Below are 27,000 nucleotides of genomic sequence, written 5' to 3'. Positions count from 1 at the left end.
AGGGGATGAGTCTGCCTACAGGGACGAAGCGGTCCAGCTATCGGAGTGGTGCGGAGAGAACAATCTGCTCCTAAACACGGCTAAAACCCAAGAACTGGTCATTGATTTTAGGAGGAAAAATAAAACGGACATTCCACCACTTATCATCGACGGGGTCTGTGTGAAGAGGGTGTCCTCCTTCCGCTACCTGGGAGTCCACATCGAGGAGGACTTCACCTGGGGCGTGAACACCTCTGAGCTGCTTAAAAAGGCCTAGCAGAGACTCTACTTTTTAAGGGTGCTGAGGAGGCACAGCATTACACAGAGACTGCTGGTGTCCTTCTATCGCTGCTCCATAGAAAGCACTTTAACGTACTGTATACGTGTTTGGTACTCCAGCTGCACTGCTGCTCAGAGGAAAAAGCTCCAAGAGGTCATCAACACAGCACAGAAGATCATTGGCTGCCCTCTCCCCACACTGGAAGACCTACACAGAACCCGCTGTCTCAAAAAAAAAACACAGAACATTCTGAAGGACACTTCCCACCCCGGCCACTCCCTTTTCGAACTGTTGCCATCAGGCAGACGCTACAGATTAATTAGGTTGACTAGCAGATTCGCCAACAGTTTTTACCCTACAGCGGTAGTCACATTGAATGCAGCTAAACGTAAATGATTATGTCTGTATGTTCTTCTGTGGGTTTTTAGCTTGTTTTTTTTATCTTTTTATTCTATTTATTTTTTATCGCATGCGCGGATCGGTTGGCACTTTTTAAATTTCGGTGTACATGTGACAATGACAAATAAAGATCTATTCTATTCTATATTTTTTAGGTAAACAGTTTTGCTTCACTTTGAGCATCATTTGAGCAGTCTGATAATCTACCAAATCTTTGAATTGAAGAATTTGTGATTTAAGAAATAGCTTGTTATTATGTTCAAGGTAATCAGATTTGTTTATAATTCCAATGGCCTTTTCAAAACTATTCTGGATTACTATTTAGGATCTTTTCTTATATTACTTGGCAACAACATACTCGGTAACAGATTAGGCAGTATAATCACATATGTTAATTTAAGAGTGCCCACACTCAATTTACTTATGGTTATGTGTTAAATCAATTACTGTTAGACATCATTTGAGCAGTCTGATAATCTACCAAATCTTTGAATTGAAGAATTTGTGATTTAAGAAATTGTCTTTACGGTGTTGTGCTTGATTTGGTCCCCCCGTGAGATTTTGTTCCCCCTGCCGCGGGAGCGCGCACGCCTTATTTGGAAAGCGAAAAACCGATGTCGTACGGCGTCAGCACTACGTTGTTTTCAATAAAAACATGACGTTTGCGTCAGTCAATTTTAATTTTCATAAAGGATTATTCTCATTTGATGTCTTTAAATTCATCCGCGTTGTGCCATTGAAGCGGGGTGCATTCAAAGACCAGTCGTACAGTCGGAACACTCATTCCCTTCACCAAAAAGCAACAATATAATTAAGTGATCTCTTTGCATAAACCTCGATGCAAAGAAACTCCTCTTTTTTGGTACAGGCTACAAGGAGTATATATTACAAATACTTAATTGTGATCATCATTCATCCATCCATCCATTTTATTCCTCAGGTATTTTCAAAGCAAATTAATATTGTTGCATTTATTAATTTGCTTTAAAATGACAGCGCAATATAATTAAAAGCTGACACTGTAGCAATGTCAAACGTGTTCATTTAAGAAAAAGCCACACACGTTTTGTGATCAAATCTTTCAGAACGAGAATGATTTGAATGAATAATTGAGAAGAGATTTCAGTTCTGAAGGCTCCTTTTGTCCCAAGCAAAGTGACAGATGGTGGGGAGGGGGGATAAAAATTGTAAGGAACTCTATAAAAATGTCAAGCCGTGAGGATATGTCCCCCCCCCCCCCCCCCTTTATTTTGAGACCGGTGAGTGCTGGACTGCAGCTGTTTTTTTTTTTTCTGTCTTCCTGGGGGTCTGTTCAGGTTGTGTGAAATTTTTGAACAGGTTCCCTCATTCCTAGGCCAAATTACAGGGCTGGAACAAATCCTCACAGCTGCCCGGTGAGGATATGTTCCCCCCCCCCCCCTTATTTTGAGAACGGTGAGTGACTGTGAGTGAAAAAACACTGGAGTCCAGCACTCACCGTTCTCAAAATAAAGGGGGGGGGGAGAGACATATCCTCACCGGGCAGCTGTGAGGATGTATCCCCCCCCCCTGTAATTTGGCCTAGGAATGAGGGAACCTGTTCAGATTTTTCACACAACCTGAACAGACCCCCAGGAAGACAGAAAAAAAACATCTGGAGTCCAGCACTCACCGTTCTCAAAATAAGGGGGGGGGGGGGGGGGGGAACATATCCTCACGGCTTGACATTTTTATAGAATTCCTGTTACAATTTTTATCCCCCCTCCCCACCATCTGTCACTTTGCTTGGGACAAAAGGAGCCTTCAGAACTGAAATCTCTTCTCAATTATTCATTCAAATCAATTCACTCAAATCATTCTCGTTCTGAAAGATTTGATCACAAAACGTGTGTGGCTTTTTCTTAAATGAACACGTTTGACATTGCTATAGTGTCAGCTTTTAATTATATTGCGCTGTCATTTTAAAGCAAATTAATAAATGCAACAATATTAATTTGCTTTGAAAATACCTGAGGAATAAAATGGATGGATGGATGAATGATGATCACAATTAAGTATTTGTAATATATACTCCTTGTAGCCTGTACCCAAAAAGAGGAGTTTCTTTGCATCGAGGTTTATGCAAAGAGATCACTTAATTATATTGTTGCTTTTTGGTGAAGTGAATGAGTGTTCCGTCTGTACGACTGGTCTTTGAATGCACCCCGCTTCAATGGCACAACGCGGATGAATTTAAAGACATCAAATAAGAATAATCCTTTATGAAAATTAAAATTGACTGACGCAAACGTGAGTTCTTCATGTTTTTATTGAAAACAACGTAGTGCTGACGCCGTACGACATCGGTTTTTCGCTTTCCAAATAAGGCGTGCGCGCTCCCGCGGCAGGGGGAACAAAATCTCACGGGGGAACCAAATCAAGCACAACGGTACACAGTAAAAAAAAATGTGGCTCTTAGTCTCTGACTGGTTGGCCACCCCTGAGCTAGGGTTAGCTACTCAGCTACACATTGCTATTACACAGTGAACGCTAGCTACATCGACAACTTTAGTCAAACTACACAAACTTAAATCTCTAAACACAATGAGTTGTATTTACCGTGTACGCTCTAGACGGTCCAGTTGCAAGCAGAAAATAAAGATATTTCTGTTGAAAATCGTCGTGTTTGTATCCGCTGTCGCGCTCACGGCAATCCGCGCCCACAGATTTGAATCTTGGCGGGATTTCCGCCTAATGACGTCATTGCCGCGGCACATGACTGCGACGTAATACCCGCTTATCTGAAACGGTAAAGCTAAAAGTAGAGTTAAATAAGGTTTTCTTTTTTAATCAACGCAATAATTTACAAACGTTGACCAAGAATCGTCGAAATTCGGCGTTTGTGGCTGGAAGCAGACGCCGAGTTCGACGTCCCCCCCCCCCCCCCCCCCCCCCAAACGCCACACTCACTCGCTTTTCAGGGCTACAAAAGTACTTCTTTTTAAAAACAATGAGTTGTATTTACCGTGTACGCTCTAGACGGTCCAGTTGCAAGCAGAAAATAAAAATCTTTCTCATGTTAGTCGTCGTGTTACTATCCGCTGTGTCGTTCGCCGCCATCGCAGGTTTCCTACTTTCTGTTGCGAGCCACGCCCACAGATTTGAATTTTGGCGGAAACTCCGCCTATTGACGTTATGTCCGCGTCACATGACTGCGAAGTAATATTATCTAAAATGGTAAATTAGAGTTAAATAAAGTTTTCTTTTTTAATCAACGCGATCATTTACAACCGTTGACCAGGGAGAATCGTCGAAATTCGGCGTCTGTGGCTGGGAGCAGACGTCGAGTTCGACGTCCCCCCCCCCCCAAACGCCACACTCACTCGCTTTTCAGGGCCACACAAAGTACTTCTTTTTAAAAACAATGAGTTGTATTTACCGTGTACGCTCTAGACGGTGCAGTTGCAAGCAGAAAATAAAAATCTTTCTCATGTTAGTCGTCGTGTTACTATCCGCTGTGTCTCGTTCGCCGCCATCGCAGGTTTCCTACTTCCTGTTGCGAGCCACGCATACGGATTTGAATTTTGGCGGAGGTTCCGCCCATCGACGTCACGTCCACGTCATGTGACCACGATGTGGCAGACGTCATATAACAACCGCTGTTTTGTTTAGTAGACTTACAGTTGTTATACGTTGACGTAATGGCGCGCACTCAAAATAGATTTAAATAAATTAAATAATTCTTCTGCCCACTCCCTTTTAAAAAAGTTAACTCTGCCCACGGATTTGAATTTCAGCGGAATTCCGCCCATCGACGTCACGTCCGCGTCACGTGACCACGATGTGGCAGACGTCATATTACAACCGCTGTTTTGTTTAGTAGACTTACAGTTGTTATGCGTTGACATAATGGCGTGCACTCAAAATAGATTTAAATAAATTAAATAATTCTTCTGCCCACTCCCTATTAAACAAGTTAACTATGCCCACGGATTTGAATTACGGCGGAAGTTCCGCCCATCGACGTCACGTCCGCGTCACGTGACCACGATGTGGCAGACGTCATTTAACAACCGCTGTTTTGTTTAGTAGACTTAGTCACAAACTTTATGCAGAAGTGAGAGAAAATTGACAAAGTACAGCCCAAGGGCAGGTCTTGACACTTGGCAAACAGCACAAAATAAAATTATGAATCATAACACACACGACATGTCATATTGTACCAATACATCAGAATGATTGTTTGCTACTTGGCACTATGATCATTTAGTAACTGCGTAGCTAAATTCCCTTGTCTCCTAAACATACGCATGGGTCACTGTTTATCTTGAGAGGTCACAGGAAATTGGCTGCACATTGTAGCAGGCCGCATTTTGTGTGTGTCGCTGGAATTACCAAAGCCGTGTGTTATTATTTAATAAATGCACCCTATGTTCTATTTCCTGTCTTACAGTCTTAAGTCACCATAGCGGAATCCAAATGTGAGAGACCTCCTGTGCTTGCGGTTGGAAGTCACGTTATGAAGACGTCACAGCTTGGCTTTGGCCAATTGATCCCTCAGCTCCAGACGGGCGATGGTGGACAAATGCACCTCATCTGGTCCGTCAGCAACACGCAGAGTTCTTGCGTAGGAATACCTGGAAAGGGAGGCGGGGGGGGTGTCACTATACAAATAAACTTTGGCTGCTTAATCAAAGTACAAGTTCACATCTGGGCCAGAGGGAAGTCTCCAGAAACACCGGCACCCCCAAACACTTGGATGGCACAGTCCACCACTTTGCACGCCATTCTGCCCGCTGCCACTTTGATCAGCGCAATCTGCACAAATGAAGGGAATTGAATGGCTAAATGGGGAGGGGGTGCAAAAACTCTACAAAAGATGTGTGTAAAAATATGTAAAAAACAAAAATGAATGTCGAATAGTGACTTTTCTTTCACCTGCTTGCGCGCGGCACGGCTGCCGAGCGTGTCGAGCGCATCTGCGGCACAGAGTGTGAGGAGGCGCGTTTGCTCAATCAGGAGTCGGCACTCTGCGATCCAGTGAGCGACCACTTCCTGCACGCACACACGTCATGGCACGTGATGTCCACTAGGGTGCGACAGAAGCTTTTACATCAGCATCGCTGGCCTACGTGTTGATATAGCTTCTTGCCAAAGGCTCGCCTGGAGGCTGCGCGTTGGCACAGCAGTTCCAGCGCCCGCTCCGCAAGGCCCACGGCTCTCATGCAGTGATGCAGCCGGCCCGGACCCAGACGTCCCTGAGCGATTTCAAAGCCTCGACCCTCGCCTGCCAACAAGATGACATTCAGAGAGAAAAGCACGCATGACGGCAGCAAATATGACAGGTGGCTTCATTTATGTCCATTTAAAAACCACAGCCATACTTAAGCTCGAGTTGCCGCCACTTACCGAATATAATGTTGGCGGCGGGTACGCGCACGTTCTCAAAGTGCACTTCAAAATGGCCCCCGTGGATAGCGTCTTTGGAAAAAGAGACGGAGATATCCGCTTCATAAAAATCCCAGCGTCGACATTTCACTCACGCTGTGCATTTGTCCAGTGAGTGGCCAACACGCAGTAGCGGTTTTTGGTCCGGGCGCCGCGTTCGTACCGTCTTGTCCAAACACGGTGAGAGGCCTGATCAACTTCACGCCCGCCGTGTCCATTGGCACCAGGATCATACTGTGTCTGGCATGTCTGCAACAAGTGTTAGACGACAGGAAAAAACATCCATTATCTCTTAGCCTTAGCTGTCATCTCTGAGCACCAAATAATGATATTTGACAAAACAATCGAGAGAGGGGGGGGCGGGGTCTGGGAAGACGATGAATGGTCCGCCGACCTGCTGCCGGCCTCCTCGGGGGCGCTCCTACACATCACAATGGCCACTTTGCATCGAGGATGCCCCGCACCTGAGAACCACACAAACAATGATGAATGACTGTCTCACCACTGTGACCTTTCTACAAGTGCTAGGAAATGCGGCCCCAGCTGGAAAGCACAGCCGAGCCGGTCCGTGAAGGACTGCTGAGCGACTAGACGCTGATTTATATTTCCTGAAATGTTTCCATTTTGTCGCTCGGGGTGACAAAACAAGACTATTTGAAGGGGTCAGATCAGGGCAACTTGACGCAGATTGGATTCTGGAAAAAGGCCCGTCTTCCTGTTTCCACTTCCATGAAAGGGGCTCCGCTCCCTGAGGACATATGGACACCAGACAAGACTGGCAGCATGGTGCAACACGCTCAAGCGTTTATTGTCAGTATTTTACCAAACAAGCCAAGCGTAGTTACACTAGACGGAATGTCAGAAGCTGTCAGGTCCAAACGCGTTCCAGCTGCACCGGAATGCAACGACAAACTTTTTTTTTTTGTTGTTTTTAAAAGACACTCCTCTCGTCTGCTAGACCTTTTCCCTTTTAGGTGATATTTGGTTGCTAAACATAGCCTCGTTTTTCTGCGCCGCCCAGGAATGTCATGCTGTGTAAACTGGCCAGCCAGAGTCGCAAGTTACTGTTCCACACACACACACACACACACACACACACACACACACACACACACACACACACACACACACACACACACACACACACACACACACACACACACACACACACACACACACACACACACACACACACACACACACACACACACACACACACACACACACACACACACACACACACACACACACACACACACACACACACACACACACACACACACACACACACACACACACACACACACACACACACACACACACACACACACACACACACACACACACACACACACACACACACACACACACACACACACACACACACACACACACACACACACACACACACACACACACACACACACACACACACACACACACACACACACACACACACACACACACACACACACACACACACACACACACACACACACACACACACACACACACACACACACACACACACACACACACACACACACACACACACACACACACACACACACACACACACACACACACACACACACACACACACACACACACACACACACACACACACACACACACACACACACACACACACACACACACACACACACACACACACACACACACACACACACACACACACACACACACACACACACACACACACACACACACACACACACACACACACACACACACACACACACACACACACACACACACACACACACACACCGCTAACGGTGGGACGCCCTCCGACAGAGGAGGGAGGGGTGGTGTGCGTGGGGTTTTTTTTTTTGCCCTCCGACAATTTGCCTCCACAGACACACAAGAAGCGTTGCAGTGTGCGTGAACGTTGGACGTTTGATTACTGGGCATCAAAGAGAGCATAAAAAGAAAGAAGGTAAGACTTCTTTTGTAATGTATACTATACTTTCCTGTTATGCTATCGAAATGGAATTGTTGTTTACCCCTTCAGAGTTTAACAATAAGTCAAGGTCCATTTTTACCATCAGATGGTGATAACACGTGAAGGATAAAATTTGCTTATTTGTTCACATACAAAATGAATGTATTAAAGAGATGTTAATTACATAATGCTATTACATTAAGAAAGATAAAAGGAAACATTATGAAATTTCATGAAAGCCTAAAACAACTTGTGGTTGATGTTAGGCTCTTGTTAGATTCTGCTGCAATTACAACATTTTCTTATGCATTCCTTGAACAAAATCCTCTTCAATCAGTCATCTTAAGCTCTCGTTTCCAAGCCATATTGGCAAAAACAATGAGCGGCATCGCTTATCCCAACCTTGAAGACGCGGCTGGGAAAATACTTGTCTTATGTTTCATGTATTGCGTCATAAACCTGGACTCGAAGGCGCTAAATCACCGGTGGTGCTTCGCGGTTACGTTCTATGTTTTGACAACGTTCGCGTTCTGATGAATTTCCGGCGGGTGAACGCTGCTCGTCACTGCGAGGAGAAAGGATGAGTTAAAAATGCACAGGCTCATTGAGGGGTTGTGAGGATTTAAACCGTTAGGGAAGCCACGCAGGAGACATTCCGCTTTCCCCGTTCAATTCTTCATCCCCCCACCCCCATGCAGACAAAGATGGAGGATTACTATTACCATGACGACGAGGACCTCGGCCACAACGACAGCTACGACTACAGCTACGACCACTCGGTCTGCGACAAGGAGGCGGTGCGCTCCTTTGCCGGCGTCTTCCTCCCGGTCATCTACTCGCTGGCTCTGGTGGTGGGCCTGGCGGGCAACGCCCTGGTGGTGGCGGTGTACGCTTCCCGCTCACGCCTGCGCACTTTCACCGACGTCTGCATCCTGAACCTGGCCGGGTCGGACCTGCTCCTGCTCGTCACCTTGCCCTTCTGGGCGGCTGACGCCGTTCACGGCTGGAGGTTGGGGCCGGCCGCCTGCAAGCTCACCTCCTTCCTCTACAGCGCCAACTTCAGCTGCGGCATGCTGCTTCTGGCGTGCATCGGCGTGGACCGCTACCGGGCGGTGGCTCACGCCGCGGCCGGCAGGTCCGGCAGGGGGGCCCGGCTGCGGAGGCAGTGGATCCTGGCGTGCTTGGCGCTGTGGGGGGTGGCTATCTTTCTGGGGCTCCCGGAACTGCTCTTCTCCACTGTCAAGCATTCCCATTACAGGATGTACTGCACCGCCGTGTACCCGGCAAGCATGGGACGCCCCGCCAAGGCTAGCCTGGAGCTGCTGGAAGTGAGTCTTCGCTTTGCGCTGCCGTTCCTGGTGATGGCGGTGTGCTACTGCCGGGTGGGCCGGGCCCTGGCCCGAGCGCCCGGGGTGCGGCGGGACAAAAAGTGGCGGGCCTTACGCGTTCTCCTGGCGGTGGTGGCCGTCTTCTTGCTAACGCAGCTTCCCTACAACGTAGTGAAGCTTTGCAGAGCGCTGGACATCATCTACATGCTGGTGACCAACTGCGAGGTCAGCAAGGGCCTGGACCGTGCCTTGCAGGTGACTGAGAGCCTGGCGTTGACCCACGCCTGCGTCAACCCGCTCCTTTACGCTTTCATCGGGTCCTCCTTCAAGGGCCGCGTCCTCAAAACCGCAAAGCAGCTCGGACGGCGTTTCGGGAGACGCGCCGGACGAGAGGAGGGCGAGCCGGCGGTGGAGATCTCACTCAACGTGCGCAACCAAAACCGGTCGCAGTCTGGTTCAGAGGAACCGGACACCAGCACATTCAGCGTGTAAAGGTACGACAACGGCTAGTTGCTAATCAGCAACAGTTGTAGCGCTTTAGTCCAGAAAAGGATAAATACTATTATGCTCCCAGATAGCTGGAGCAACGTGTTCAAGTAATACATAAGAGCAGGTAGCCATAGCTGAAGTGGTAAAGCCCGTACAGTTAACCATCGCTACAGATGGGTTTTGAAAACCACACCAGATGCGCACGTGCAACCACCACTAACAACCCAGGCTGAACTTCTCCCCGGCATTCCGCTACTCACTCGAGATGTATTAGTTACGCAATACTACTTCCTTTTCAGCCAGGGCTTTGGCGCCATCTGTAGAGCACGACAGAAAGAGCGCACAAATTCATGAAAAAGGTGAATAGCGAACCGCAAATAGGAGGGCAGTCATTGTACACATGAATTCTGATGATGTCAGAACACCCCCCACACACACACAAAATCACTGCACAGCACACACAAAGCTAGCTGTTGAGGCACTGACCTGTAAGAGGCAGAATTGTTCCACAGTGAAATGTTATGAGATGGATGCAGGCTATCTAGTCAAAGTCAAAGTCAAAGTCAGCTTTATTGTCAATCCCTTCATATGTCAAGACACACAAAGAAACCGAAATTCCGTTTCCTCCATCCCACGGTGACGAGACATACAAGTAGGCGACACAAAACAAAAACAAGAATGCCCAAACCATAAATAACAAATAATAAATAAATAAAATAAAATGAGCGATGAATAAATAACAGACCAATAACCCAATAATCTAATGTGGAACATTTGACGTAAAGCTTTTGTGGGCACACGCGTATTGGTATTTGATCTTATTTGTACATTATCTTGACTGAATTAAAAGGACATTGCTCTACTGTGCAATTTCAATGCTTTAGGTTTGAGAAAGAAATATTTTTAAAGCTGTGTACATAAAAAAATAAAAGCAAGCCGGAGTCTGCTCAAGCCTAATGCCATTTGATCATTTTTTCCAATGCTCAGTACCTGTTAGTCATCCTCTTTCCACCACACTGGCTAAAGAACAAGGGGAGACCGCAAGCATTTGGAAGGAATCATCTCGTGTCCTGCGTGCTGTTTACGGCAAGACAATGGAAACAAAGCTGCCGGGTCATAACAGGGGACGTCATTCTTGAAAGCACGTGAGGGAGGACCCATTTGGGGGAAACTCCCTCGAGACGACGCTCGGTCATTGTCAACAATGTCTACTTTTTTTTTATTTTTTTTATTGGGTCAGATTGAATAACAGAGACGTTATGACTCCCTGTGGACCAAGGGCGGGGTTAGGGTTTGAAGTATATATCATTAGTCGTCATCAAGTCTCTCAAGGGCCTCGAACGATTTCACAGAGCAAGTGAGAAAACGATTACTCCGATTCAAACACTTCCAATAAACAAAGTATGTTTGCGCAGCCAAGCTGAGGCGACGCAAAGCACGCACGGGACGGCACAAGTGTGCAAGCATGTCATCTGTCCAGGAAATAAACCCACGTCACGTGTGGCGCTGTCACGTTCAATGACTCATCTTCTGAAGAAAAGAAAAGAAAAGAAAAGAAAAAAGGGTGGACTCACCGCTGCTCCACCACTTCTTTCCGTTGATGACAAACTGGTCCTCCTCACGGTGGAGACTGCAGGCAATGTTGGTGGCATCGCTGGATGCCACCTCAGGCTCTGAAGAAGCACAAGTGCCTTTTGAGTCTCACAGGGTGAAATTGTGTGTTGGATGGCATTTGAAAAGTTGGTACACTTGCATTCTTTTTCCTCACTTTCATTGTGTTGTAGTGACTCAGTTTTACGAGGTCCTTCCAAACATCAAGTCTTGTACACATTGTTCTTACGTCATGTTCCTTCCCTCTCAAAATTTGGCAACATGTCCGGCAAACGCCAGTGGCAATGGGAAAAGCCCGGGGGGCGGGTCCACGCCCACTGTCATTACCGCTGGCCTGCAGCTGTTTCCACGCAGCATAGCAAGCGCACACTGGGAGAAATGACTCACCGCCGCAAAGCAAAAAGCTTCGCCAAAAAGAGCACTGCTTTATCCTCCGAAATAAAGGCGCCACTCTGGCGTGCGTGGAGTGTACCTGTCATGCAGAAGCAGGAGCGCATCTCTCCTCGGAGCAGAGGTTCCAGCCACGTCTTCTTGTGTTCCTCGCTGCCAAACATGTGCAGCACCTCCATGTTGCCTGTGTCTGTTGACAGGAGAGGGAAAGTGTGACTGGGAATATGCAACACGCAAGGGACTGCCAGCTTTGTGTAGGTAGATGGCTCCTCCTGTTGAAAACGGATGCACCTTGTTTGCGTTTGCCTGACCCACCCCTGGAATTGAGCCTCAAATGACAGACTTACTTCCTGCGTCTTTTCAGGCAAGCCCGAACCTCGAATAAGAACGACTACTTGTCAGTGAGCAGATGGGCCGTGAAGGGGTTATGTTTACCCGGCGCCTGGCAGTTAAATACTTCCGGAGCAAAGAAGCAGCGTCCGGTCTCCTCGGCGATGTGGGCGTAGTCCAGCTGAGAGAGGCCGCTGGCCGCCGGCAGGAAGAGATTCCATAATCCTGCCTCTCGAGCTTTCACCTGGCCACACCCACTTCCAATGTAGTGCTCTGAAGATTGCTCCGAAGTGAGGTTCCCCTCTAAAACCTACCTTTAGAGCTTCGATTATTTGGGGGGTGTTCCACCTCAGGGGCGAGTGAGCATACTTGATGTAGTACTCCGCTACTTCCTGCAAAAACAAAGCTGTCGTGAAAATCTTCTATTTGCTTTCCTTTCGACAAGCACAACAGAGAGACAGCGGGTCCAAAGGTGACGACTGGGCAATTTGTATGATATGTGAAATCAATAGAGGTTTTGTTCTTTCTCTCCACTAACTAGGTCCAAAGGTTTCGTGGGAAAACGGCGAGTGAACAAAGGGAGGCTTTGTGTCGGCGCTGACCTTCTGTGCGGGAAGTACGTGCTGCCTCATAAAGTCCTTCACCTGCTGGAGCACTGCCTGGCCTTTGGCCGTCTGCAGAAACAGCCGGGCTTCCTGCGCGGCCTCCGGAGGCCTGCGGAGAGGACGAGACAAAAGTCAGTCGACACGAGCGGCGGCGGCAGCAGCTGGATGCCGGATTCCAAAGGCGAGATTCCAACGTTTACTGGCAAAGGCAAGATTCCAACGTTTACCGGCAAAGGCGAGATTCCAACGTTTACCGGCAAAGGCGAGATTCCAACGTTTAACCGGCAAAGGCGAGATTCCAACGTTTACCGGCAAAGGCGAGATTCCAACGTTTACTGGCAAAGGCTCCAAAGAGCAGGTGGAACTCATGTCAAATGGACTAGACACAACATTTATACTGGTGTGAAGGGAAACACGTTAACAGAAATAACCAACCTCTGCGCCAGCTGCAGGGCGAGCACAGTCAAGGGCTCGACGCACTGGCCTAACTCGGCGGCATTGGGAGCGCTGGCATTGCCCAGCAGGTGGCGGGCATAAACACCCTGGACAGAGAGAGAAAAACAAAGTCAATCACAGTGGGCTTCATATGATGACAGAAGGATTGTAATGATTTCATTTGAGGGTCAGATTGTGTTAGGTCTAAATACCATCAGACATTAAACCATACGCTGGAAGGAAGAGGAGGAAAGAACCAGAACAGGTTTACTCGCGAGGAGAATGATAGAGAGCAAACTCAGTTACAATCTCCATCAATTCTGAGTTCTCACTTCTCACTGAGTAAATATAGGATAACTTGTACGCAACTACTTCAAACTGTATATAAACTTAACAAAGAAAAACAGTTCTGACCAACAACAATCTATGAACCAAACCTACAGTAAGATAAAAGGAATGAAGTTCTTTGAACCAAATAAGAACACTTCGCCTATGCAAATAAGCTCGGCTCATTGTTAGTGAAGGCCTCCTACAGGAACAAAAACACACAGATAACATAAGGACAGGACGGAGACATATGGCTGACAGGGATCAAAAGACATCCCTGTCACTAAAAAGGAAAAACCTAGATGAAAGGAACGTCATAAACAGTAAAGACAAGGCCTCCAGGTCTGGCAGGCCAAGGCTTCACTTAAATTATCCCAACAGATTGTTAATCTTAGTGAAAGTCATAAAAAGGTTTTGATGCTTTTTAAACCTCGTTCAAATGTTTTTGAGCATTTGCAAACAACGATTGCTCCCGAACCAAAACCAGAATGCTGACTCACTTTTAATGAACACGCAGAAACTTCCCATTCAAGCCTTACCTGAGCGATTCCTGCCATTTTGAAGAAGGACAGCGCCAAGTAGAAATTTAGGCAGGGCAAAGGTGACGGGACCCCCCGGCAGCATTTATAAATGGAAATCAGGTCGTCCACTGAGGGGATACCTGCTCATCACACAGAAAGAAACGTCTCGTAGGCGCAGGCCGGCCTTGTTGCTTGATTTCAACGTCGAGTGTTAGCTGAGATCACACCTTCTATTCCTTTCAAGCTACCCATAGAGCTCAATATGTTGAGGCTGAAGGGCCAGTAGTGAGGCATGAGGAAGTAGGCCAGGTCTGCCAGAGGCTGCCCGCTGGTGGACAACTCCCAGTCCAGCACCGCCAGCACCCGAGCCTAAAGGAGCCACGACGCACGTCACTCCTCACGGTCACGTGAGCGAATGAGAAGGCGCACGGTACCTCGCTCGGATGGAATACCAAGTTGTCCACTCGGAAATCACCGTGGACCAGCGTGACCTCCTGATCCTCAACGGGCAGGTTGCTCATCAACCACGAGGAGAGCTCGTTCACGGCAGGGATGTCTCGGTGAGCCGAGGCCGTGTACTGCTTGGTCCATGTGGACACCTTGAAGAAGAAACACGCCGCTAATGTCATTCAAGGGGACATATTGAACATTTTTTAATTGCTTGGGCCTCAAGAAAGAAAGCATGAATTTGCAAACCTGTCTCCTACAGTATCCTGCTCCTTTCCCGTAGCCGTCTAGCTTCAGGGACGCCAGGTCCAATGAATGCAGTTTGGCCAAAACTTCTACTGCTGCCACGTACAGAGCCACCCTCTCCGCCGGGATCACTCCGGGCAGACGAAGATCCCGAAACACGCGGCCCTGCTCGGTTATCACTGCCGTTACCTAATATATCACACTTTATATTTCAGGCATACCTTTGCAAACTCACCACAACGTGCTCCATCAGGTAGAACTCTGTTCCCGTGACATCCATGTCGGTGCAGTGGAGAAGGGGCTGAGGCACGGGGAAACCAGCGGAATGCAATGCCTTCTGGACACGATATTCCCTGTCCACCTGTAAACAAATATATATTTATCTTTATACTATCTCTTTCTGTTTAAACTCTCTCTGTCTTGAGAATCGAGCTCATGTAATATAGTAATTCGTTTCCTGAGACAGTAATTTTTGCTTTTCCTTTTATGTGAACTACAACCATCAACTTGCAAGGAAAAAAACGCTAAAAATGTTCACTCCGTGTAATGAATGATATTGGTTTAATGCTCTGAAATGAGTGACAAAAATATTGAACTTGTATGTATGTATGTATGTATGTATGTATGTATGTATGTATGTATGTTGCATTAAGTCAACAATGATGTGATGGCTCGTAATAGAAATAGGTTGAAATAAAATGGAATGACGGTACAGCGGTATCGAATTAAATAGCTCCCCCTGCTGGACAAGCATTAGTACTACATACCAAATAATTGGTGACCTAGTACGGTACTTTATGTCGTGCTTTTTTGAGTTGACTTATACCTTGTGTGCGCCAGGTAGCAACGCACCGGGTGGCTTCTTCCTTAGAACATAACTTTTGGAAGGTGTTTGAATCAGGAAAGTGGGATTCGACTGCCCCGCACTGGAAAGACCTTAGCATGTTAGCCCAACATAGTTGTCAACCTGTGACCCAAACACTAACTCACCTGTACTGCCTGACAACTAGCGTGTCGTCGTTTGACACGAACAACTTGGCGCACAGATACTTTTTGAGTCTATGCTCGTTGAATTTATGCTGCGGTCGCACGGGAGTCGTCAATTCGTCCATGCTGAATAGAGTTGACTAATTATTTTCCAGCTGTTGCTCGCTCGCCACCTAGCTCGATGGCTAGGTCGGGTCGTTTATGGCGACGCACATTGAATCAAAACACAACCACAAACAATCAATCAATCAATCAATCAATCAATCAATAAAAGGATTGGCGGTGCGCACAGTAATATTTGAACGCAAAAGAGTAAAAAAACAAATATCCTTGATATGTTGTGGCAAGTTGTCTGAAACGTCCTACACACCCACATTTCCACACGAACTGTATTTGCTGTAACGCACATCCTGACAGCGTATTGGACTTGTGAAGACGTGTACTTTTTTTCCCGTGTCAGTTGTTGCTGTCTGGGCTTTACGTTTTTACACTTTTCTTTTTTCCCCATTGTTAGTTTTAGCGTGACCTCATGGCGACGCTGGAGGAACTGAAGCTACGGGTGAGGGAATTGGAGAACGAACTGATAAAGTGTCAGCAAAAGCAGTGCGCCGCCGAGCAGCCACACAGACCCAAAATTGAAAAGATGAGCGCAGAGGTTGTCGATTCCAACCCTTACAGGTAACGTTTCATGAGAATAATCGAAATGTATTTCGAAGGGTGCCGCGCCCATCGGGAGACGAGTGACTCGTTTTGTTTTGGCTGTTCTTGCAGTCGCCTAATGGCGCTGAAGAGAATGGGCATTGTTGATAACTACGAGGTAAGCTCACCTCGCCAATTTGCCTAAATTATTCATGGTTTGTTACCATAGTTTTCTTCGTTGTGTGTGACAGCGCATCCGGACGTTCACGGTAGCCGTGGTTGGGGTCGGGGGAGTGGGCAGCGTGACAGCCGAAATGCTCACTCGGTGTGGCATCGGTAAGGTAATGATGCAAAACTCTTTTCCTAATATAAATTGGTCAGGATATTAGATACACCTGCACCGTTGAAAAATAGCCGTAAGTGAGGTATGTGAAACGTGAAAGGGAATTGACTTCTTTGCAACAGGAGAATTGGACTCATTTTTTAAGTACATATTTTACCTACCTAATACTGTTTCCACAGCTGCTGCTGTTCGATTACGACAAGGTGGAGCTCGCCAACATGAACCGACTCTTCTTCCAGCCGCACCAGGCAGGCCTCAGCAAAGTGGAGGCCGCGGAACACACGCTAAGGTAACACTTGTTATTGGCCTATTGGACAAAGTAGTAGTAATAATCGTAATTGCTTTTTCTTACTGACCTGTTGACCAGAAACATCAATCCGGACGTGCGGTTTGAGACGCACAACTACAACATCACCACCTTGGACAATTTCAACCACTTCATGGAACGTCTCAGGTGGCTTTTGCTCACGTTCTCTCTTCCGCACTCAGCCAAATTGTCCTTCCTCACTTCTCCTCTGTCTTCTCAGTCACGGAGGTCTGGACGACAGCAAGCCTGTGGATTTAGTCCTGAGCTGCGTGGACAACTTCGAGGCCCGCATGGCCATCAACACAGTGAGGAATGACTTTTTTTCCTTAAGCTTTTGTTAGTTTCTGCGTGTGATCGTTGCACTCTTTTTCGCAAAGGCTTGTAATGAGCTCGGACAGACCTGGATGGAGTCTGGAGTCAGCGAGAACGCCGTGTCGGGACACATACAGCTCATCAACCCGGGAGAGACGGCGTGCTTCGCTGTAAAGACACACAAATGCAATACACGCGCTTTTTCCGGAGGCTTACATCTGCATCACTGCAATTGTTTCTACCAAGTCAGTATTTGACATGTCCTTGCGCAGTGCGCGCCGCCTCTGGTGGTGGCTGCCAACATCGACGAGAAGACACTCAAGAGGGAGGGCGTGTGCGCCGCCAGCTTGCCCACGACCATGGGCGTCGTCGCTGGCATCCTGGTCCAAAATGTCCTCAAGTAAGTTTTACACACAGCTCCATCAAAAATGAGTTTTTTTTTTCGCTACAAAAAACTCTTGTTGTGGAAGATTGAGAGTAAAGTATTTCGAGTAATTAGTTCCAAATGTTATTTTATGAGCAAATTACAGTCGATTTCCTTCATTTGGAGATGGATTTTGTCGGTTAAACGTGACTTTGTCGACGTTGCAGGTATTTGTTGAAGTTCGGTCGCGTCACGTATTACCTGGGCTACAACGCCATGCAGGATTTCTTTCCTAGCATGGCTATGAAGCCCAACCCGCAGTGCAACGACCGCCACTGCCGAAGACAGCAGGAGGTGTACGAGGTCAAGTTGAACTCTGCGCTGGATTCCAATTTAATATCTACCATCGCAACATGGGCTAGCTAACGTGGCGTCCCAATGTGTCCTGCCAGAAACGGGAAGCGGAGCGACCCAAGACTGAGGTAGTCCAGGAAGAAGAGGAGGTGCTGCACGAGGACAACGAATGGGGCATCGAACTGGTGTCAGAGGAGGCCAACGAGGAGGAGGAGACGGCGGCCGTTGCCGACCTCCCCGAAGGCATCACCCTCGCCTACACCGTCCCGGCGGCGGCGGTCAGTTCACAACTAACAAACGATTGATGACTGTTGGGGCTGGGATGTTGTCAATTTAGGCTTTTCTCTTTCATTGGAAACAACAAGGGCGACGGGGAGATGGTGGAAGAGACGGAACAGAGTCTGGAGGACCTGATGGCGCAGATGAGAAAGTTGTAAGCTGCACGGCGGGCAAATTGAAAGAAATGATCATGGCATACATTGGATGACAGCCCACGACTGACCATCAATAAAAACACAAAAAGCTGAATGCATGAACTAAGCTTGCAATGCTTGCCTAACATTAACATCTCAATAAAGTATTTATTAGCAAGAATACATGTGCAATATTGAATGGCAACGAAGCGAACACTATATGACAACACATACATATAAAAACACAAGTCACTACAACTGCTGCTTTTTCAGGAATGTAAGTGAGTGACTAGAATTTGACATTGCTGTGAAATTGGACTTTTTTTGGTAAAGCAGTCATATTTTAGCATTAAACATACTTGGGCTAAAGAGCTTCTCTAGACCGGTAGAAACATAACATTTGTTTGGTTCGGTCATTGCCAACTTTGCAATAGAAACGTTACACTGGAAGAACAGATTTCAAGAAAGCCTGTGTAGAACACATTATTTGGCAAAGTCACATCTTACACAAATAAGAGATTTTCGCACTTAACACTTCACTTGTAAAATACTGCAATCATGTCATTCGAACTTATTTCTTTGCAATGGATCTCATCTCTCCAATGTAATGCTTTTGTTTTATTGCTATGTGCAATTATCTGCAGTATTTATTAAGGAGTTATCGTTGTTTTGTGGGACAAATTACAGCATATTCTTATGGGAATATTTCATCCAACATATTACTATTTCAACATATGAAGTAGGTCCCGGAACGAATGAAATTTGTACGTAGAGGTTTTCATTTTCCCAAGCCATAGTGTACCTGCGCGTACTCACCTGGGGCCTTGAGGGAGGGGGGCCGGTCCCCTCAGGCCGAAGGTGTCGGCAGTGGACGAGTGGCGCGACGGCGGCGCGTTACCGCACGCCGACGGCGGCGGCTCCGTCTCTTTGATCTCCATGGCTCGCTTGTACAGCTCGGCCGCCGTCTCAAAGTCGCCCTCTTCGTAGCTGCAAAATGGAGAGCGTCGCGCAAAGAAGAAAAAAGCGCTTGGAGGAGAAGGGTTTTTCCAGGTTGCGTACCTCAGCACTGCCAGGTTCTTGAGCGTCTCGCCGACACGAGGATGCGAGCGTCCCAGGCTGTCTTCATACACTTTGAGCGCTCGTTCGTAGAGGGGCAAGGCTTCGTCGTGCTTCTTCTGACAAACCAACCCAAACGCAGCAGCCTCTCGTGACCGTGCGCAAACAAATATATATACATATGTATGTATGTATTGAGGGGAAAAAGGGGCGTTTACCAGCTGACAGTAGATGACCGCCAGGTTGACCAGTGCCGTCGCCACGCTAGGATGTTTGGGCCCAAAACTCTTTTCCCGGATGTCCAGCGAGAGCTCGTAGAGGGGCACCGCCTTCTCCAGCTTCCCCTGCGTAGACGGAATGTTTGATTTGACTCTTTGATTTTCGGTGCCAGCCACGACGTCTTCATCCCTTCCTGGCATTTGAAGTACGGCATCTTATCTCAGCTGGAAGAAACAAGCGCCGAAGGAATGTTTCCGCCTCACCCGGCGCTTGTAGAGCATGGCCAGGTGTTTGAGCGTGTAGGCGAGCGAAGGGTGGTCCGGCGAGAGGGCCCTCTTGCGGATGTCCAGCGCCCTCTCGTACATGTCCTCGGCCGCCTCGTAGTCCCGCCTCTCCGTGTGCAGCGCCGCCAAATTGTTGAGGGACTGCGCGCAGTCGGGGTGCTCCGGGCCCAGGACACGCTGGCGCATCTCCAGCGAGCGCGTCAGGAACACCTTGGCCGCGCTGGTGGTCAGAAGACACAAAGAGGATGGGAAACGCTTCCGGAAGGATCCACGTGCGCTAAACGTCGGCGGCTGAGACTGACTCCAGGTTGTTCTGGAGGTAGTAAAGCACTCCTAGTTCATTGAGGGTCCGGGCGCAGTCGGCCGAGTCGGTCCCAAGGGTGAGCTCTTCCAGCTGGAGGGCCCGGCGACGCAACTGACTGAAGCCGTACTGCAGTGTGGAGAACACGCAAGTCTTGTGACACAATCTCACGTATAGTCTCGTATCGTATCGTATCGTATAGTACAGTGGTCCCCAACCACCGGGCCGCAGACCGGTACCGGTCCGTGGGTCACTTGGTACCGGGCCGCGGAGCCGCACAGGAGAAAAAAAAAAAAAGAAAAAAAAGTTTTTTTTTTTTTTTTCATTGACGATCAATTCATTCAGGTTAAGACGCTCGTCCCGGTCACGTGACATGTTTCCCCAGTCGAGCCCGCAAAGCTAGCAAAAATGAGTAAGAATTTATTTTGAAAAATATAAAAAATTTGGCGAATCTCTCCCAATTACATCTGTCGGTGCATCTGAAAAATAAGGACTCTTGACACAGGGCGCTCGTCTCGGTCACGTGACATGTCACCACAGTCAAGCCCGCGAGGCAAGCAAAAATGAGCAAGAAACAGAGAAGTTTGGAAAGCTTCTTCAGAAAGGGAAAAACGTCCAATGAGGACACTGAAGAAGAAGAGGCTACGACTTCTAAGAAAAGGAAAGCTGCATTTAAAAGAACATTTCTGGAGTCCTACTTAAAATATGGATTTATCGCCACAGGTGACTCTGACGCGCCAAGTGCACTCCGCATATGTGGCGAAAGGCTAGCTAACGAGGCAATGAAGCCTTCAAACCTGCTTCGGCACATGGAGACCAAGCATCCTGCATTTAAAGACAAACCTTAACCACTTCGGGTGTCATTGTCTCCGATTACGCCTAGATGGGAACGGCTCATTTCTGAGAAAAGAGCTCGGTGCTCCCACTAATTCAACGTTTTATTTTTATGTGGTTTATATTTGTTTTTATGCCAGTCGTATCATTTTATTTCATCCTATTTATATATATAAATATTTAAATAATAAATATATAAATATATTTATTTATATAAAGGCCGGTCCGCGAAAATATTTCTGGTCCGTGGTGCAAAAAAGGTTGGGGACCACTGGTATAGTATATGTATATGGAGAGGCCCGTTATTTCTATAGTCACCATGTGGCCTTTCTGGCGAGCTGTTTTCTGCCTTATCTTCATGGACCTCTTCCGGAGTTTCTCCGCCTGATCGTACCTGACCACGACAGTGACAAAAAGTAGATGGCCCGGCTGCGGCAACGACGGGGGCAACGACGGCAGCACTTTTGTACTTGTTTTGTTTCTGGTAGAGGGCGGCGAGGGACTCCAGCTCTCGGGCCACGCTGCCGTGCTCGGCCCCGTAGGCGTTCTCGCTGATCTCCAGCGCCTGCTTGTACAGCTGCTCGGCGTTGCCGTACTTCTTCCACTGGACGTACACGGCGGCCAACTGGTGCAGGGAGCGTGCCACGCTGGGATGGTCGGGGTCCAGCGCCGTCTCTCGGATCTCCAGCGACCGCTGGAGAGGACCCACCGCCTGGCGGAGAACCAGCTGGCTTTTACGCTTCTCACAAGCCACGAAGCTAAAACCCGTCAGCTCACCTGACTGGGCAGGCCCAGGTCTTTGAGGAAACGTCCCAACGTCTCATATAAGTCGGCCAGCTTGGTCACGCCGTCCTCGCTCTCGCAGTTCTTCTCGTAACGCTTGAGCGAGTCAAAGTACTCGGTGGCCATGGAGCTTTTGTCCTTGCCCACGTACTGCCAGTAGGCCAGCAACTCGGAGAAATGACCCCTGGAAATCCAAACTCAATTAGCAGAAAGTTTGGCCGAGCGCCGCCTCGGTCTGGGATTTACGACCTCTTGTACAGGTTCTGGGAGACAAAGAGGTTCAGAAGGCTCAGCTGCAGTTTGCTGCGGTCCTCCTGCTGCTGAAGCAACCAGGGCAGCTCGTCGGCGACGCGCCACGTCACGCCGTCGTGACTAGCACCCACAAGACATCGCGCATCAACAGAGAGAGAGAGAACGGAAAAAAAGAAAGACGGACGTCCGTCCGGCCGGCCGGCCGGCCGCACCTGAGCTGCCGGCTGAAGTAGTGGATCAGCTTTTCTCGGTAGGAAGCGCAGCCGCGGCCTCCGCTCAGAAACTCCAATCGCACTGCTTCCCATGCCTGGTGAGGAGACAAAGGTCAAGACTTTTCCCACTAGGCAAAAATCATTCCAAATACTGGATCACATCCTTTCAATTTCCTCCTGGGTACCTAATAAAAAGGTACCTGCAGATGGCGGAACCTGATGAGGCCGCAGCGGAGGGTGAGCACGCAGAGTCGACTCAGACCAAAGAGCAGCGACGCCAGCGCCGGAAATTGCAACTCCGGGAAAAGGTCGAGAACCTCCGACTCGCTCACGCCATTGTGGCTGCAATACACCAGGCAGAGTATCTACGCGCCAGACAAAAACCACAAGAGGTGTGTCACGTTCCCGACGAGTGCCCGTTTGCCACTTTCCGACCTAGTCGTTCGGGCACCTCTCTGGCGACGTGTCGCTCTCTGTCCGAGCCGAGGGAGTCCAGCGTGGTTTTGAGCGCCAGGCGGTACAGCGACAAGGTGTCCTGACACTGCAGGCACCGCTCCAGGCTCTTCTCCAACCACCATCCGCTACACACAAAAAACAAATAGGTGATGTCAATTTTTCAAATCCTAACGACACAAACAGAAAAAAAGAAGGCATCAAAGGAACCTGACGCTCATCCTGGCGAGCAGCGTGACGTATAGAGCGTTGCAGGTGGACGCTGAGCGGCAGTGCTTTTCCAGCTTCTTCTCCTTGAGAACAAAGGGTCAAGTCACTCCCACAGCACTCAGATGATGACTTGCTTCTTCCTACCTGATCCTTGCCGAGTTGGAGGTCCACGCTGAGGCGCTCGGCGTTCACCACACTACTGACTTCCCTGGGACTCAGCGGGTCCAAGTGGAGAGTGGGCCACAACCTGGGGGGGGGGGGATCACAAATGCGCTGAGAGGCTCATCGCTGCTTGCCATGATTTGTGCAAATACTGAATGGATGTCTGCCACGTGGGACCCACCGCCACGCTTGAGGACACGTCTCCACGTTGACGGACACAACCACTCTGACGTTGACGGGCAGCGGGTCGATCAGCCACTTCATGTGTCTTTCCGCGTGCTGTGGAAAGATGACGCCAATGTCGTCGTCGTCGTGAACTGCAATCGCCGCCCTCCCTCACCTGTATTTGGTCGATGGAGTCTATGATGATGATGATATTGCCCTGGTGGCGCGCCGAGAGCCTCTCCAGCCAGCGTGGGAACTCCTCCAGGATCTTGCTGGGCTCCATGGACAAGCCCGAAATGGACCAGAAATGTTGCAGCAGCTGCATTCGGAGGACCAATGAAGTCACGGGGTTTGACTTGAGACAATTCAACAGAAGGGAAGCCATCTCTCACTTTCACGGTCAGGCGCTTGATGATGAGCACGGGCTCGGAGCTGGAGGAAAAAGGTTGCCCGACGAAATGGGAGAGGAACAAGGTGTTGGGGGACTGCTTCTGCTGCAGCTCCATCCTACCGAGGAGGACCGCAAATAGTCACGCTGCTTTTCTCACCGACAAACATGACAGCCGCAAACAAAAAGGAGAATTACACTTGCCATTTGGCGAGGAGAAGGGACTTCCCCGAGCCCGGACCGCCCGACACCAGCAGAGGCGGAGTCGGAGGAGGGGCGGCGATCATGTCGTCGAGCCGCTCCACGTACTGAGAAGAATAACCTCGTGGGGATTATGAAGTTGACCAGGAGGAAGAACTTGGCGAAGAGGGTGGGAGGGAAGCTCACCTTTTGGAAGCCCAGCTGGGAGCCGGTGCTGCCGCACGCCTGCTGGTAGGACTCCAACTGCTCCTGCTCGTCATGAAGGTCCCACAGGACGTCGCCTGCGTCTTCCTCGCGGCCCTCCTCCATCCCGGAGTCCTTCGGGTCGCCGTCCGCTCCTTCCAAACCGAGCAACTCCTGCACCGGAATAATCAGCGCGACTTGAAAACGAGACGTGCGTACCAAGGCAGGCATGGGTGGCCAAGTACCTGCTTGATGACTTTCTCCAGCTGAGCTGAAATGAGGCTGGCTCCATCTTCAGCAGAACCGCTGTGATCCAAGACCTGCTCGCATGTTCAACACAAGTATCAAGGTCTGCATGTGCCAAGACTGACAATGCGTCAGCAAATGGGACCTTAATTTTAGCAGCCTTGTCCGCAACGTTGACCCTTTCCAGAAGCTTCCTGGTGGGCCCGGACAGGTTCCCATCTCCTTCCGTCCTGAGGTAGAGCACTAATGGATGGCCATCTGGATTCTTCACAAAAGCCTCCTCACAATCCTCCACCACGGAGCTGTGAAGTCACAACAGCAAAGGGAAGCTTCAGCCCGAGCGGGAGGGCGGGAGGGCCGTCGAGCGGGAGGGAGGGAGGCGCGTGACCTGTTGACGGTGGATTTGAGAAGCAGCACGCACACGGAGCTCCTCTCAATCTCCCGTTTGCGTGCCGACGCAAACGAGGCGGCGGCGTCTTCGTGGAAGCAGACGTTAAGGTAGAAATGTCCTAGACCTTCACACAGCCTCCTCAGCACCAGAGAGTGCTTCTGCATTCGAGTCATTTGTGCAAGGTTTTCATTTTACAGATCATTTGAATGCAACCGATACCATACAGGTTATCTTTTGGCGACATCATCAGAACACTCGTCGCACCTTGGTAAAAATGTCCATCTCAGCTTCGGTCTCCGGTGTGCAAATGAAGTAGCAGCGTACCGTGTTGCTCCACAAGGCCTGAGGCACGTGAGGCGACACCTGCAGCAGACTGGCCACCGCAGCATCCCAGTCGTCTAGCATTTGACAAGTTCTCGTTAGCAATCTGCTTTTGCGCTCTTTCGAACTGAAGTCGCTGTGGCGTCAGCACACCGACTGCTAGCACGCTACCGCTTGAACACGTGCTACTGGCGACATCCCACTCGCTCCCTTACCTCGGCTCACGTTTGCGAAGGGGCCCTCGACGTCGATGAGGCTATGGGCCAACTCGGGTCCCCGGAAGGTCTGCTGCAGCTGCATCATGCTGCCCATAGAAGGCTCGCTACCCAGCACACCCCCGGTCCAGTACTCGGACTGGGCTCCCGCAGCTAGAGACGTGAAACGTCACTGGCTACAGATAGCGCAACTTGCTGGCAGCTTTACTTTTTAGAATTCAACGTGGGTTCCTTACCAGTCACAGTCGTTTGGTTGTCGTCCGAATCGGAATCGTCGGGAGAGTACACCTGGATGCCCTGGGCTTGCAGTTGTTGCATTTTGGACTCCAAGTCCCTCTTAGCGCGAAGGAGATCCTGGATTTCCTTTTCCTTCGTCTCTCTAAAAATCTGGTGAACAAATCCAACAAGATTAACGTGACGGAGAATATTTGAATCACTGAGACATACCTTAAATTGTCTTTTCACTTTATCCCGGTCGTGCTCAAAAGTGGAAGCCCTCTCCATGGCTTGGTATTTGGCCTCCAGGGCGCTCTCCTTCTCTCTCAGGATCTTTTGGTAGGTCTTCTGCAAAGCCTGGGGTCACATGGAAGACACTTAGAGCAAAACGGCAGATTTCTTCTGAATATTATAAGGACTTGGTACGTACTTACAAATTATTATTATTATTTGTTTTCTTTTTTAAGAGTTCAGCACAGAGCTTCTACTTTCTTTCAGCAGTCTTGCAATACCTGCAACTCAGCTCTCAGCCTCTTATTCTCCTCGTCCAGCTTGGACTCCTTCTTCTGCATGGACGTGATCTCGTTGTTCTTGCTTACGCGGAAGATCTCGTACTCTTTCCGCAGCCGCTCGTACTCGGCGGCGTACTCGAGGTCCACGGAGCCAGTCGACTTGAAGCTGGCCCCAATCGCCCGAGGTCCCCGGCGGAAGGAGCTGCGCAAGAGTCGGGCTTTTGGCTTCACCTCTACGGGAATCTCGCACGCTTCGCCGCCCTCGCCGCCGTAGCCATCCTCGATCACCTCCCCGGGGCTGACCAGGGAGGAGGCCGTTCCCATGTTAGCAAAGGGGCCCCCGTTAGCCTTTTGGGGGAATATGTTGCAAATTGTTGCCGTAAAAATGTCATCAAACTAAACTTGTCTCAAAATTCTCCACATACACAAGTCCCCACTATGCTACATGCTAATTAGCACCGACCGTATACAACCTGTTGCTGGTTTAGTTCGCGTTAGCATCACGAAGATGGCTCTCGAAGAAAACAGTAATGTCACGAGTGAAAAATATATTTTTGGATAACGGGGGGGGGGGGGGGGGGCGTTTTAACTACACTATAGTGTCCGCAACGTTGTCACGGTGAAAATGTTAGAGAAAATGTTGGATAAAATGTGCGTTCTGCAATCAGTCTCACTTGGGCTTCTTCTGGGCTACCTTGGTAACAGGCAGTGCATAAGGGGACTCGTAAGGGACAAACCGTGTAAAAGTCGCATACGGGGACGCGCCAGGGACAAACCGTGTAGAAGGCGCTTTTAAAAAAAAAAAAATCCACTGGGTAAATTGCCACTTTTGATTAGAATGTGCTTATCGTTTACCTACAATGTAACTTTAATTCAAGTATTAAGATGCAAAATTGACTTTCTGGTCATTTTCTGACC

General features: G+C 48.9%; 4 protein-coding genes across 11 annotated transcripts; 2 read left to right on the top strand and 2 right to left on the bottom strand.

The window, feature by feature from the left end:
- Positions 1-5,029: 5,029 nt before the first annotated feature.
- On the bottom strand, positions 5,030-16,121 carry acad11 (acyl-CoA dehydrogenase family, member 11). 2 transcript variants are annotated; one of them, XM_037279719.1, is made up of 21 exons: positions 16,077-16,121; positions 15,750-15,872; positions 15,586-15,685; positions 14,995-15,120; positions 14,763-14,924; positions 14,501-14,665; positions 14,294-14,435; positions 14,085-14,206; positions 13,219-13,325; positions 12,781-12,892; positions 12,493-12,570; positions 12,284-12,422; positions 11,931-12,038; positions 11,422-11,520; positions 6,459-6,528; positions 6,228-6,313; positions 6,026-6,097; positions 5,749-5,903; positions 5,555-5,671; positions 5,325-5,434; positions 5,030-5,253 (listed from the first exon to the last, which is right to left on the bottom strand). In XM_037279719.1, exons 2-21 carry the CDS (start codon positions 15,869-15,871, stop codon positions 5,145-5,147), a joined length of 2,301 nt encoding a protein of 766 aa, XP_037135614.1. In that variant the 5' UTR covers position 15,872; positions 16,077-16,121; the 3' UTR covers positions 5,030-5,144. The 2 variants fall into 2 exon arrangements, with proteins under 2 accessions (XP_037135614.1, XP_037135615.1); XM_037279720.1 differs by lacking the exon at positions 16,077-16,121 and having other exon boundaries at positions 5,115-5,253; positions 5,317-5,434; positions 15,750-15,961.
- ackr4b (atypical chemokine receptor 4b) lies at positions 7,856-10,272 on the top strand. 2 transcript variants are annotated; one of them, XM_037279726.1, is made up of 3 exons: positions 7,856-8,024; positions 8,729-9,613; positions 9,689-10,272. In XM_037279726.1, the coding sequence occupies exons 2-3, from the start codon at positions 8,735-8,737 to the stop codon at positions 9,848-9,850; spliced, it is 1,041 nt and encodes a 346-aa protein (XP_037135621.1). In that variant the 5' UTR covers positions 7,856-8,024; positions 8,729-8,734; the 3' UTR covers positions 9,851-10,272. The 2 variants fall into 2 exon arrangements, with proteins under 2 accessions (XP_037135621.1, XP_037135620.1); XM_037279725.1 differs by having other exon boundaries at positions 7,858-8,024; positions 8,729-10,272.
- uba5 (ubiquitin-like modifier activating enzyme 5) lies at positions 16,121-18,655 on the top strand. Of its 3 annotated transcripts, none has more exons than XM_037279723.1 (11): positions 16,121-16,424; positions 16,518-16,563; positions 16,637-16,726; positions 16,908-17,017; positions 17,096-17,182; positions 17,256-17,340; positions 17,413-17,517; positions 17,620-17,747; positions 18,008-18,074; positions 18,164-18,340; positions 18,425-18,655. In XM_037279723.1, the coding sequence occupies exons 1-11, from the start codon at positions 16,276-16,278 to the stop codon at positions 18,500-18,502; spliced, it is 1,122 nt and encodes a 373-aa protein (XP_037135618.1). In that variant the 5' UTR covers positions 16,121-16,275; the 3' UTR covers positions 18,503-18,655. The 3 variants fall into 3 exon arrangements, with proteins under 3 accessions (XP_037135618.1, XP_037135617.1, XP_037135616.1); XM_037279722.1 differs by having other exon boundaries at positions 17,939-18,074; positions 18,164-18,343; positions 18,431-18,655; XM_037279721.1 differs by having other exon boundaries at positions 16,122-16,424; positions 17,939-18,074.
- nphp3 (nephronophthisis 3) lies at positions 18,622-26,920 on the bottom strand. Of its 4 annotated transcripts, none has more exons than XM_037279718.1 (28): positions 26,757-26,920; positions 26,083-26,380; positions 25,802-25,927; positions 25,591-25,741; positions 25,355-25,507; positions 25,083-25,216; positions 24,816-24,976; positions 24,573-24,729; positions 24,427-24,501; positions 24,185-24,355; positions 24,002-24,105; positions 23,802-23,916; positions 23,585-23,728; positions 23,426-23,523; positions 23,227-23,329; positions 23,083-23,165; positions 22,871-23,000; positions 22,620-22,784; positions 22,420-22,514; positions 22,205-22,327; positions 21,950-22,139; positions 21,643-21,884; positions 21,491-21,566; positions 20,340-20,467; positions 20,017-20,257; positions 19,753-19,878; positions 19,538-19,653; positions 18,622-19,465 (listed from the first exon to the last, which is right to left on the bottom strand). In XM_037279718.1, the coding sequence occupies exons 2-28, from the start codon at positions 26,140-26,142 to the stop codon at positions 19,291-19,293; spliced, it is 3,642 nt and encodes a 1,213-aa protein (XP_037135613.1). In that variant the 5' UTR covers positions 26,143-26,380; positions 26,757-26,920; the 3' UTR covers positions 18,622-19,290. The 4 variants fall into 4 exon arrangements, with proteins under 4 accessions (XP_037135613.1, XP_037135612.1, XP_037135610.1 ...); XM_037279715.1 differs by having other exon boundaries at positions 19,291-19,465; positions 26,083-26,435; positions 26,549-26,815; XM_037279716.1 differs by having other exon boundaries at positions 19,291-19,465; positions 26,083-26,430; positions 26,757-26,799.
- Positions 26,921-27,000: the final 80 nt, after the last annotated feature.

The sequence above is a fragment of the Syngnathus acus genome, chromosome 20 (assembly GCF_901709675.1).
Source record: "Syngnathus acus chromosome 20, fSynAcu1.2, whole genome shotgun sequence".
Lineage (NCBI taxonomy): Eukaryota > Metazoa > Chordata > Actinopteri > Syngnathiformes > Syngnathidae > Syngnathus > Syngnathus acus.
Note: the sequence above shows the minus strand (reverse complement) of the source record. Positions and strands in the feature narration are given on the sequence as shown.

What these genes read in the sequence shown, in the direction of transcription:
- ackr4b (XM_037279725.1), top strand. Translation starts at nt 8,735, where the DNA reads ATGGAGGATTACTATTACCATGACGACGAGGACCTCGGCCACAACGAC.
- acad11 (XM_037279719.1), bottom strand. Translation starts at nt 15,871, where the DNA reads ATGGACGAATTGACGACTCCCGTGCGACCGCAGCATAAATTCAACGAG. An exon ending in CAGGATACTGTAGGAGACAG is followed by an intron (nt 14,666 to 14,762) that starts GTTTGCAAATTC and finishes TTCTTCTTCAAG; the next exon opens with GTGTCCACATGGACCAAGCA. An exon ending in GCAAGAAGCTATATCAACAC is followed by an intron (nt 5,672 to 5,748) that starts GTAGGCCAGCGA and finishes GTGTGCGTGCAG; the next exon opens with GAAGTGGTCGCTCACTGGAT.
- uba5 (XM_037279721.1), top strand. Translation starts at nt 16,276, where the DNA reads ATGGCGACGCTGGAGGAACTGAAGCTACGGGTGAGGGAATTGGAGAAC. An exon ending in GTCGATTCCAACCCTTACAG is followed by an intron (nt 16,425 to 16,517) that starts GTAACGTTTCAT and finishes CTGTTCTTGCAG; the next exon opens with TCGCCTAATGGCGCTGAAGA. An exon ending in CCTACACCGTCCCGGCGGCG is followed by an intron (nt 18,341 to 18,424) that starts GCGGTCAGTTCA and finishes TTCATTGGAAAC; the next exon opens with AACAAGGGCGACGGGGAGAT.
- nphp3 (XM_037279715.1), bottom strand. Translation starts at nt 26,406, where the DNA reads ATGGGAACGGCCTCCTCCCTGGTCAGCCCCGGGGAGGTGATCGAGGAT. An exon ending in ACGTGTCCTCAAGCGTGGCG is followed by an intron (nt 23,330 to 23,425) that starts GTGGGTCCCACG and finishes CCCCCCCCCCAG; the next exon opens with GTTGTGGCCCACTCTCCACT. An exon ending in TACTTCAGCCGGCAGCTCAG is followed by an intron (nt 22,328 to 22,419) that starts GTGCGGCCGGCC and finishes TGTGGGTGCTAG; the next exon opens with TCACGACGGCGTGACGTGGC.